General features: G+C 43.1%; 1 protein-coding gene across 1 annotated transcript in view; it reads right to left on the bottom strand.

Annotated features, from left to right (window-relative positions):
- Nucleotides 1-13,030, bottom strand: part of abat (4-aminobutyrate aminotransferase) — a 61,399-nt gene that overhangs the window by 32,055 nt on the left and 16,314 nt on the right. Inside the window, exon 2 of the mRNA XM_046414789.1 lies at nucleotides 2,251-2,395. Within this exon, the coding sequence (XP_046270745.1) occupies nucleotides 2,251-2,320 (70 nt within the window). The 5' untranslated portion in view covers nucleotides 2,321-2,395. The remainder of the gene's footprint in view (nucleotides 1-2,250; nucleotides 2,396-13,030) is intronic.

The following is a 13,030-nucleotide window of genomic DNA, read 5'->3' as shown; positions in this document are numbered from 1 at the left end:
CTGAAAAACTAACTTTGTTATTTTTTTTAAACAAAGTTGGCACGCAGTTTTTGTTAATGTGAGATCAGCTGATTGCACAGTGATCCACGTTGGAAAAGAGGAAAAAAAAACAGCAGTCTATTTCTTGGTCTGTGAGTTGAAGACTGTGACCCAGGGGTTTAAAGTTGATGGTAATGGGTTGCTCCCTTTCAGCAACCAAGTTGTAGAAAACCTAGCAGTCCTCCACTGTACTTGACGCAGAGGAAAAAGCGATGTATGATGGTTGCGATGCCTTTTATTACCTGGGTGACCCCTGTGGAGATGGCTGGACCACAGCCAATGTCCCTGCCAGCCTGCATTCGAATTCAGATTTACATCTAGGTTTAGATCATGGGACGGCTCCCTAACGGTCAGTCGCCCTGGCTCAGGCTTTTGGAGGGACATGTAGGCCTCTCTGTTGTTCAACTGCACACATGGCTAGAGATCGCAACGCTGGTCTACCATGTGCTAGTAAAAGTCTTATAATGGTCTGGAATGCTGCAGCTAACTAAAACCAGAAAATGTTAACGTATATATTATACACAAGTTTAGACACAAGACAGATTAGAACACTGAGGGAAACCCAGCAAAATGTTAAGCAATTCACACACAACTCTGTCAATAACTGCATGTAGACCACTTATAGTAGACTCCCTGTCCAGCTGATCAGTGTACTTCTTCTACTGTTGTAGGTGAGGCAGAGGTGAAATTCACCGATCTTTTGAAACACTGAAAGAAAGTTCTGTGGCATCTTGCTTACACAGGCACTTGAATATTTTCAATTTGTGCATGTTTGAGTACATTGTGGAGTTAACCATGCATGTATATGTGTGTGTGTGTGTTTCTATATAAACACAGATCTCAGAGCACGTGAGGATCGTTACTGATCTTGAGCCAATACTTAACACATCTTGCTATCCAGTTGCTGACAGCACACTGAAGAGCTACACACAAAAAATACAACATTCCAAAATGTCTTGTTCATGACCCAGTTTAAGGGAGGTTTGAGCTCAGGCCAGGCTACAGCAGGTCAGTTCAATTCAATTCTTTCCTTTTTGTAAAATTACATTGTTCATATTTGTCTGTTTTGCCACAATTGCTTGGTGCTTCTTGTTTTAGTACCCTCTACTGTCACTGTGGGGAAAAAAAAAAAAACATCCATCTGCTTAATGCGGTGTTGGCATGTAAAATGACCACTCAATTGGTGTCTCTGGGTCTTTTTTCTCTATTCCCTTGTAAATTATATTCTGTAAATTTGTCCTGTATATTAAATGTCATTGTGTATAAGTTGTTTCTAAAAATTTAATCCTATTAAATAAGTTATATTTCATTTTCATTTAAAAAAAAAATATGAAATGACCACGTCCACAAAATTCCACTGTCTCAGGTCTGCCCACTGGCTCAGGTCTGCCCCCAGAGTTAAAAACAAATCAGCTGCCTACAGGGCCTTTCGTACTGTGCCCCCTTGGGCTATATATAATTTGCTTGTCTTGAATGTCTACTATGCGGTTTAAGTAGATAAGTAAATTGGACTCAAACAGACAGGCCTGTTGATGATTTACAGGAGAAAAGACCTTTGAGGCATGACTGAGTCACCAGCCTCTGAGAAAAATGCACATCCAGATGAAGTCAGTCACACATTTATAATGATTACATCATGCCAATTGATCTTGGTTTCATGATTTCTATAAGAACATAAGAAGTATTAAGACTTAATATTTAGTTGTGATATTTCATTTTCAAAAACACAAATACTTCCAAGTTCACTTGGAAAAAGTCTTTGAATTTTGTTGCAACACGTCTCGTTCTGTGTTGATGTGACAGAGCTGGGAGCAAGTTTAAAATTAATGGTAGGTACAGTTCTTTGAGCCTCTTTCTTCAAAATTCCATCTGGTTTAATTTATAGATGATGTTGCTTTCTCAGACTCTGCGGTTACTTGATTACCCTTACCACAGAGAATTTAAAACTAATTAATTGACGAAAAGGTGTGTCAGTTTCTAAGTAAACAAAAGCTTGAACTAGCAAAAGCTTGAACAGCAAAACAGACGTACAACAACTGCTCTGTGAAACCAAGTTCTCCAGTATTGCGTCCTATTGAAGAAATAGGACGCACACTTCAAGGTTAATCTACATGGGAGACAATTGTAACGCAACAGCATGTCATTACCCGGTGAAACTCTTCATGCCGATTGGAGTTTAAACAATTTGATTTCAATTAAAGAATAAATTACCTGGAGCACTGAGCCACACGTTTTTTTGCAGGGAGAGAGCAAACTGACGGGTGATCAAGGAGAACGCCATGACACACGTGTCAGCAGAGAAGAAGTGCAAGAGAAAGGCAGCAACTGCTCTTGGAGTCTAACTTCACTAAGTCACCTACAGAAAGAGAGAGAGAGAGAGAGAGAGAGAGAGAGATAAAGAGAGAGAAACAGGGAATGGGGATCAATGATACTTAGATGTGAACTGGAGAAGACATATTCGCAGACTAGATGAGAGTTGGTATCACTCAAAGCTGCAAAGTTACTTTACATTGTTTATTTGATCATTCTAACAAGTAGGAAAAACATAAAATTAGAAAAACTAGAATAATCAAGAAATCTCGTATTTTCAGACTAGCTAACAGGCTGAACAGAGAGGCGTGCTACAAAGTGAGATTAATGGGTTAGCAAGGTATTTTCCAACGTCATGAAGGTGGCTGTCTTTTAACCTAGATCGCCATGAAAATTTGTGCTAACGTGGTTCAGAGGAAGTTATGTTCAGGTTTGGTTTAAATGTCTTACTCCCACAGTGCAACACAGAGTAACATGGAAAATCATCCCTGCCTGTTGCCATCAAATTACTGAACTCTGTACTGTAACAGACACACGGACATACATTTCCAGGGAAATGTATCTATATATATATATACCTATACCTATATAGATATAGATATATAGATATATACACATATATATACATTTCCATTTGTTCCTATCTTTTCATTTTCTTGGTCGTATAAATAAAGAAATTCTGATTCTGATTTTGAAGTGCAGCCCTTTCACTAATTCTTTTCCTGACTATTTTCTGTATGAGCAATATAGACTCTAAGCTGATGGATAGCGTTATGTATGCAAACTATTGGTAATATCACAAAGCCATATAATTACAGTAGAACAGTACAAATTGTATGTATTGCATTGTGGTAACATGTTAACACTTACAATTTTACACAAGCAAAGCAACTATAGACCAATTTGGATTAGGCCTATGTTATGCTTTGCTGTGCCGAGCCGAACTTTTAAAAATAAGGGACGGTTCGAGCTCTATGACCACAACCACAACAACAACAACGGCCTTACTCCAACTCGCTGGGCAGACTGCAGCTCTTGAGAACACCGGACTGGCATAGCAGTTTACGCCGGACGGAGGGCAAGAGGAAGCGGTGTGCGCGGAAGCAGAAGAGGGGCTCTCCGAGTGGACCGTAACCAGCTGTCGGGAAAGCCCGCGGGGGCAGACTATGTGTCTATGTTAATAAAGGTTGTTGTACAAACTGCACAAGGGTTAACAGCCACTGCTCTGAGGCGATAGGCCACACTATCTGCCTCGGGAGTTCACGGAGGTGCTTGTTATGGCTGTTTACATCACGCCGGGTGCTAATGCTAATGAAGCGCTACGGGAGCTACACAATAAAATCAGCTCGCTTCAGAACAAGCACCCGGAGGCTTCCTACGTGGTTGCGGGAGATTTCAACTACATAAACCTGACAGACTCTCTGCCAAAGTTTTACCAGCATGTCACCATACCGACACAGGGAAATAACACGCTGGACCGTGTTTACACAAACAAACGAGACGCATACAAAGCTGTCCCCCACCCCCACCTCGGCTTCTCTGACCACATCTCCATCATGCTGGTTCCTGCCTACCGTCCGCTGCTCAAACGCCACACGCCAACACAGAGGACCATCACCGTGTGGCCCAGTGATGCAGTCCCTGCACTACAGGACTGTTTCCAGCGCACAGATTGGCAGGTCTTCAGGGAAGCAGCTGTCTGTGAGGGAGAGGTGGACCTGGAGGACTATATATCTGTTGTCCTCAGCTACATCCACAAATGTACAGAGGATGTCACCAGTACCAGGACAGTAACAACCTACCCAAATCAAAAACCCTGGTTGAACGCGGAGGTCCAGTCTCTGCTGAAAGCCAGGGATGCTGCGTTTAGGTCAGGTGACAGACTGGCACTCAGGGTGGCGAAAAGAGAGCTGACTGCAGGAGTGAAGAGGGCCAAGACCGCATACGCCCAGAGGATCCAGGGACACTTTGCATCCAGCGATCCACGGAGCATGTGGAGGGACATTAAGTGCATCACAGACTATAACACCAAAGATGCACAATGCCCCACGGACCCCTCTCTGCCTGAAGCCCTCAACAACTTCTTTGCCCGCTTTGAGGACCCGGACACCCCCCTCAGCACCAGACTCACCCCCCACCTGGTGAAGAGCCCCTCAGCCTGACCCCAGCAGACGTCACTGTGGACCCACACCAGTACGCTTATAGGAAGAACTGATCCACAGAGGATGCCATATCTTCTGTGGTCCACACAGCTCTCACCCACCTAGAGAATAAAGACTCCTATGTCCGCCTTCTCTTCGTGGATTTTACATCTGCCTTTAATACAATCATTCCACAGACACTGATCCACAAGCTCAGTGCTCTCGGACTGAGCTCCACCCTCTGCAATTGGGTCCTGGACTTCCTGACGGACAGGCTGCAGACCGTGAAGATCCACGACAACTCCTCCTCCCCCATCACCCTCAGCACCGGCTCCCCCCAGGGCTGTGTGCTGAGCCCCCTCCTGTTCACCCTGCTCACACACGACTGCTCACCGCAACATCCAAGCTGCCTAATCGTGAAGTTTGTGGATGATACAGCTGTGGCGATGCGTCCGACTACAGGCAGGAGGTGGAACACCTGGAGGGTTGGTGCAGAGAGAACAACCTCTGCATCAACGTGAAAAAAACCAAGGAGATGATCATGGACTTCAGAAGAGGAAGACTCCCCCTTCCTCCCCTGTACATCGGAGGGACAGCGGTGGAAGTGGTCTCCAGCTTCAGGTACCTGGCCGTCCACATAACGGACGACCTCACCTGGAGCAACAACTCTTCCTGCCTCATCAGGAAGGCACACCAGCGCCTCTACTTCCTCTGAGGCGTGCTGGACTGGGGAGCTCAGTCCTGACATCATTCTACAGATGTGTGGTGGAGAGCGTCCTGTGCTCCTGCATCACTGTGTGGCACGGCAGCTGCTCTGCAGCAAAGAAGAAGGCTCTGCAGAGGGTGGTGAAAGCTGCACAGAAGACTGTGGGACACAGCCTATCCACCACCACAGACATTTACACCTCCAGGTGCAGGAAAAGGGCCTCCTGCATCATGAAGGACCCCACCCACCCCTCACACAAACTGTTTGCCCCTCTCCCCTCAGGCAGGAGGCTGTGGAGCATCAAGAGCAGGACCACCAGACTGAGACTGCATCAAGAGCAGGACTGTGAGACTGTTGAACTCTGGAAGTTCTCTGTAGCCCCTGCTGCTACCCCATACCTTACACCCCACCCACACACACACCCCTTTCCTGACAACCATCCATGAACATTGCACTACTCTGCCATTTGCACAATACCTCAGTACTGCTGTAAATATTGTTGCTCCCTGTTCACTGTTTACATATCTTTTATTCTTGTTTATATCTTTTATTGTGATTAATTTTTTTTATTTATACAATGTTGTTTTATATTTATAGCATTAGGTATTTTGGGCTTATACTGGGACCGGGGAAACTAATTTCGTTCCACCTCATGTTTCTACATGTGTGAAATGACAATAAAGTTCCTTGAATCCTTGAATCACCTTCCACACAGCAGATCACCACATTTGTTGCACTGAAGGAGGATCAATTGCAGAGCAATAACATTAACCCACTGATTGAGGAAAACCACTCCTGCATGGATACTACTCCTCTTAAGACCAGCCCTCTCGAACACACTGTTTTTCCACATTATTACATTATATTATACGGTCTTTCAGGTATGCTAATGTCAATTCTCAATCAGGCTAATTTTGCTTTTGTTCAACATCCTACAAATCTTAGTGCTGTGATTATTGTTATTAGTTCTATAGTTTAGGCTATATGCTACTTTGCTAAGTTAAATATAAGGTTACTGTAATTTACTCATTTTACTTATTTTGTATTTTGTATGGTGCACAGGACAGAGAAAAATCCGGAGTCAAATTCCTTGTATGGTCACACATACTTGGCAAATAAAGCTGATTCTGATTCTGATTGTGTTGACGTCTGATTGGTCTATGAGTTGGAAGCAGGCATGCTGTATCACTAGAGAAGAGTCACCTCTCTAGCATTTTATATTTACCAAACCAAAGGGACTGGTTTCTTTGCGGTTTCTTTACTTGATGTACATAGTTAAACTGTTCATTATCTCGCTCTCTCTCTCTAAATATATAGTTTGTGTTTTAGGGCAGATTGTAAACCTGTGTATGCCTTGATTTGCAAGGCATCCTTAAATGCAGTTGTGAAGAGCTGTCTGGCAAGGAGTTGCTTGGTCATTAATCTTTACAATGGCCGCAGTTGTGACTCAAAATACTCTGATTAATGACTTAAATATACTTAGTTGGAATGAATAGTACTATTAAACATACGCAATGCCTAGAATTCCTACATTGCAATAATGCAGATGCTGCACTAATTCAAGAATCCCACTTAAAACAAGAGGACGTCTTGGTTTTCTTTGATTTGTTTTCGCACCCTTGATAGCTGTGTTCTGGAAATATGTCATTCAAATGATGACCAATTTTATTGAAGTCAGTATAATATTGGACCCTGGTTTCTGTTTACTGAATGCTGATCCTTGTTTAACCTTGCAATGTTAGAAGGGACTACTTCCAGGTTGAATAATGCTAATTTATGTACACGAATGGAAAGAACTTTGTTTATCCATCATGAATACTCTGTGTTCACTGCAGTATTATTGGAGTGTCCTTGATGCATGATGAAGAGAAAAAAACGATGCCACATTTAGTTCATTTAGACATGATTAACATAACATTTCAAGATGTGAATTTGGGGGTTTACACCTGATTTGTGACTGTCCGCGGTGGGAACTGGGTCTTAACTGAAATAATCAAAGTTTAAGGACTCCACTTCGGCAATTTTGTATTTACTTTTGACATTTAGACATGGTCAATAACTATAGTATAGTATATTGTATATGTAGCGCACTGGAATCATTATTTTATGTTTCAGGTTTATTTTTATTTCATTGTGCTCACTTAAGTTAATATAGAAAAAAAAATGTTATTTTGTGATTTTGGTTGCTGTTTTCATGAGATCAGATATTATTTTTGCCTTAATTTTCATTATTTTGGTGAGAGAAATTGCTATACTGGCGTTGCCCCTCTAAGGGCAGTGTTGTTGTTACCTGGCTGAGAACATGTGTTGCTGTAGCCTGCTGAGGGCATGTTGCAATAAAGTAAGAAAAGTGAAGATGGATGTGTGTTTTGCCATTCGTTTTAGAGGCGCAACTTACAGTATAGTACAGCGAATGTAAATGTAAAATTTTGCCATCACACAATACAGACTGGGAATATATGTGATTCTGACCATTTGGGGCTTGAACCCTAATAAGAAACTATAGGCATAGGGCAGAGTCTCTGCAGATAAAGACACAGCAACTCACTTCTTGAGGATCATAATAAGTAATGGTTAAGAGGGATTATTATGTATGACTCTTTAGTTCTTTAGTTTTTAGGATTGATTGATTCCTTAACTTTCGAGCCTTGTGGACAGTTAATTTTTTAATTTATTTTTTTTTAATCAGCTGTTTATCAACTCCTTCCCTCATTAAAAAAAAAGAAAACAAAAAGATGCTGGTGGGAAAACTGTGCAGCTTCACTCTGCATCTGCAGCTATTCACTGCTCTAAATTGTTGTAAATTGTCAGCAATCGGGACATGCAGGGTTAGCTCAAATAATTATGCTCAGGTGATAAAAATTGTGACCTATTTGTTGCAGTGATATACAGTTAACTATAACTTTAATGACCACACTTCACTTATTCATTCCAAATGTGAACATGTACTCAGTGAAGTTTCTGCAGTTTGAGTGCTGCTGAACTGAGACTACTAAATGAGGACAGGGACTAAAATTTCAAGACAAATCAAAGCTTTACTAGTTTTATTTATTTGTACTTAATTTAGAAAATTTTTGGAGCTATATGTGTATTTATTAAATTTTTCTAGTGGGAGATACCTAAAGTTCACTGTTGCACAATTTAAGTAAACTTATGCCTAAAGGCATTAAATAAGGTTTTGCATTAGACACTACAATTTTGATTAGTAATTTGCCAAGCAACATACATACACATGCACTCCTTTCTTATACTGGATTAATTGAAAATTTGACTGGCTCTTGACTTTATAATAAAACAAATGTTAAAGAGAACAGGCAGAGTGGGGCAAATATCAGCAGTGAGGCAAAGAAAGGCTCTCTCATCTTTCAAGCTCTTATGTAATACTTAGCAGCAAGAACAGGAAAATTCCAGATATCTTCTTTCACACAGCAGAGGAAACCCTGACCCTTCACACACATGCATGCACTCGCAAGCATACACATAAACACACACATATGCAAATAACCACTGAGCCAGTTTCTTGGCAACACCTCATGAACTGGATGAAACTGGTTTAGAGTGTGAGAGTTACACAAGACTGGATCTTGCCCAGGAGGGGTGGAGTGGGCTATGTAAGGGGTCTATAGGAAAGTGATGGAGGATGGTTTAAAGAGTTTGAACTGGGATATGTTGGAATCTGAACATAAAATGAATGCAACAGCAATTATGCCTGATGAGTGGTCTTAACCATAAATAAAAATGAGTTTATAATGAAACTAAGGATTATGGTCACTGATTATCCATTTATAATGTTCATCATTCGATTTCTCATGTACAGTGACAATAGGAAGGTTTGCCTTATTTACCCAGGAAGACTTAGGACCAGGTTATGCTAGAAAATAACTAGTGTCTAAAGTGTTTATAGCTGGCCCAAATGACCACACTTGAAGGTGGGGTGTAGATTAAGAGAACAAAAACAGCCCTGAGTGAAAAAAATGCATCTGGTGGGCCTCTTGTTAAGGGTACCACTGAGATGAAGAGCTAGGATATTCGAGTAATAAATCCATGAGGACTTACCAAAAACCCAATCAATATATAATGGTTTATTTGAAAATGTACAGTATAAAGTTTTGACAGTTGAATTAATTGTAAAAGTGATTTCTAATTGAACATAAATATGATTGTTTTTGATTGTTTTGAAATGTTTTTTTTTAAAATACAATTTCTTAACTTAGAAGGCTGACAGTCTTCTGAAACACCATTCACACTACAGCAAAATACAATTAGACACAACACTCTATATCAATGGCATCTATACTAACCAAGCCATGAGGAACATATACTGACAATGAACTGCTTGCTCTTGAGGTGGCTTTGTACATAACTGACAGACTATTTGGGAAATTGTCTGATATCTGGAACACTGATGGTGCAGTTCTCATATCTACAAATCTGATCAAGTTTCTTAGCAGAACAAAAACATGACAACCCAGAGCTGAAACCAGAAGGCAGAGTTGTGCTCTTTACACTCCCATTCTAGGGCACTTACCCACCCAAAATACATTAAAGACTGTGTCTGACCCCTGGTCTTGTGGTGGACAACATTGCTTCAAATAAGGATTTGAAAACATGGATACTTCAAACAGATCTTTAACACAGCAGCACAGGGATCTATACAATCATCACAGATTCAATGTAAACATCCACGGTTCGTGTCACCAATTCACCAATTCAGTATTTATACAAAATGTGAAATGCGGTGACAGTACTCCCTCCTGCTGTTGTATGTTAATTCACGGAGCACTCCCAAGCATAGCCTTGTGCGCATGCATCGATACGTGTGCAGCCTGTTACAGACACTCCCGATCTTCTTCACTGTTTTCTACTGTTTTTATTATATTTTCGCGACTCTTTTTACTTTCTTTTACTCTGGACTACACTGTTTTTCTATCCACCACACACCAGGAAAGTTGTGGGTCTTTTCGTGTTTTTGTTCATCGCTGAACTACACTTTTCGGAGCAGCGATGCAACTCCTCGCTGCCCGCATTGTTTACACTCGGGATCAGCTGATGGACCTGAAGCCGGCCACCGCTCCAGGGAAAACACTGAGAGTAATCCCTGCTGAATGCTGGATCAAGACTCACAGAGGATGCATGGGAAATAAAAAGTTATGGAGGAAGAGGGAAGCTTCGAAACAACGGAGGCTTATGACTAGGAAGTTTAAGCCGTGTCTCCCCTCTATCATCATGGGAAATGTGAGGTCACTCGCGAATAAGATGGACGAACTGACGGCACTGTCGCAGAGTCAGAGTGAATACTGGGAGTGCAGCTTGATGTGCTTTACAGAGACATGGCTGCACCAGGACATACCTGATGACAATGTGACAGTAACGGGCTTCCATACGGTCCGAGGGGACAGAGACTGCGCTGTTAGCGGTAAGCACAAAGGGGGAGGGCTTGCCATGCTCGTTAACAACCGGTGGTGTAATCCAGTTCACATCACGGTGAAGGAGCGCATCTGCAGCCCGGATGTGGAACTGTGTGTCATTGGACTACGTCCATATTACTTGCCCAGGGAGTTTTCACATGTTGTCATGGTGACTGTTTATGTTCCCCCCTCTGCAAACCCCAGCAGGACATGTGACACTATTCACTCTGCAATAGCCCGGATACAGACTCAGCACCCAAGTGCATTCATTGCAATCTCGGGTGATTTCAAGCATACTAACCTGGACAAAACACTCGCCGCTTTCACTCAGATTGTGAACTGTCCTACCAGAGAGGGAAGAACAATAGATCTGCTGTATGCTAATGCAAGGATTGTTACAGCTCTTCCCCCCTCCCCCCACTAGGCAGGTCAGATCACAACCTGATCCACCTCTCCCCCTGCTATGTGCCTCTCGTAAAGCGTCTGCCCACAACTTCAAGGACTGTGAGGAGATGGACAGACGAGGCCAATGAGACACTCCAGGGCTGTTTCGAGGTTACAGACTGGCAGGCACTCTGTGAGCCCCACGGCCAGGACACTGATGCCTGCCTACATAAACTTCTGTGTGGACACCATTGTCCCAACCACGACTGTAAACTGTTACCCCAACAACAAGCCCTGGGTAACCAAGGACATCAAAGCCATCCTCAATGACAAGAAGAGGGCTTTCAGAGCAGGCAATAGGGAGGAGATGAGAGATACTCAGCGAACCCTGAGATTAAAGATCGGGAAGGCAAAGGAGAGGTACCGGAGAAAGTTGGAGTGAAAACTTCAGCAGAACAACATGAGAGAGGAGTGGAGTGGCATGAGGACCATCACAGGTTACAGGCCAAACAGCGGAGGAGTTGATGGCGGTGTGGAACGGGCGAATGAGCTGAATCAGTTCTTTAACACATTCGACACATTCGACACCCCAATTCACGCTTCAAACGATTCCTCAGCAGTACGGTTGCAGCAACTAGCCACTCCAGCCTCTCTCCCTCCCACCACATTCCATCTGGATGGCCTCGCTCACACCTCGTCCCCAGAAGCCTGGGTGGACCACTCTCACCTGGGTACCACATGCACTCCTCCCCCACCCACCACCTCAACGATGACCTTCACAGCTAATGAGGTGAGAAGACAGCTGCAGAGACTCTGTGCAGGCAAAGCTGCAGGCCCAGATGGTGTGAGCCCCAGGGTCCTGAAAGCCTGTGCCCCCCAGCTAAGCGGAGTACAAATACCTGGGGGTGTACTTACACCACAAACTAGACTGGTGCAAGAACATGGATATGGTCTACAGAAAGGGCCAGAGCCGCCTCTACTTTCTGAGGTGGCTGAGGTCCTTCAACATCTGCAGGACGATGCTGAGGATGTTCTATGAGTCGGTGGTGTCCAGTGCCATCACATATGCTGTTGCCTGTTGGGGCAGCTGCCTGAGGGTGAGGGACACTAACAGACTCAATAGACTCAATTTATATAGCGCCAATTCACAACAAAAGTTATCTCATGACACTTTCCAATTTGAGCAGGTCTAGACCAAACTCTTTAATTAAATCGTAAATAGAGAGAGCCCAACATTCCCGCTTGAGCAAGCACTTGGCAACAGTGGTGAGGAAAAACTGCCTTTTAGAAGGTAGAAACCTCGGAGCAGACCCCGGCTCAAGGTGGGCGGCCATCTGCCTTGACCGGTTGGGTTGAGAGAGAGAGAGACAGAGAGAGAGAGAGAGAGCAGGAGAGCGAGAGAGCGAAATAGAGAGCAAGGGAGAGAGGCAGAGGAGGTGGGGTGTGAGAGAAGGAGCATAGCAGCAGTAATAATACCAGAAGTATCGGAAATGTAGATAATGATAATGACAATGAAGTATACAGAAGGTATTATGGTGATTTTGAAAACAATAGTAGTAACAATAATGGTAGTAGCTGTACTGAGTCGTAACAGATTTAAATGAGATTATGACTAACTAACTAAAGGCTCTGGTTCCCAATCTACTTTTGAGGACTCTAGGAACCACAAGTAGCCCTGCATTTTGGGAACGCAAAGTTCTGGTGGGATAATAGGGTACTATTAACTCTTTAAGATAGGATGGTGCCTGACCGTTCAGGGCTTTATAAGTGAGGAGGAGAATTTTAAAATCTATCCTGAATTTTACAGGTAGCCAATGTAGAGAAGCCAGAACAGGAGAAATATGATCTCTCATGCTGGTTCTTGTCAGTAGTCGTGCTGCAGCATTCTGGATTAGCTGGAGAGTCTTTATGGAATTATTGGGGCAGCCTGATAGAAGGGAGTTACAGTAATCTAGTCTAGAGGTAATGAATGCATGGACTAATTTTTCTGCATCTTTCTGACTCAGGATGTGCCTAATCTTTGCGATATTGCAGAGGTGAAA

This window comes from Scatophagus argus, chromosome 16 (genome assembly GCF_020382885.2).
Source record: "Scatophagus argus isolate fScaArg1 chromosome 16, fScaArg1.pri, whole genome shotgun sequence".
Classification (NCBI taxonomy): Eukaryota; Metazoa; Chordata; class Actinopteri; family Scatophagidae; genus Scatophagus; species Scatophagus argus.
The sequence above is the reverse complement of the archived record's forward strand: the minus strand, read 5'-3'. Positions and strand labels throughout refer to the sequence as shown.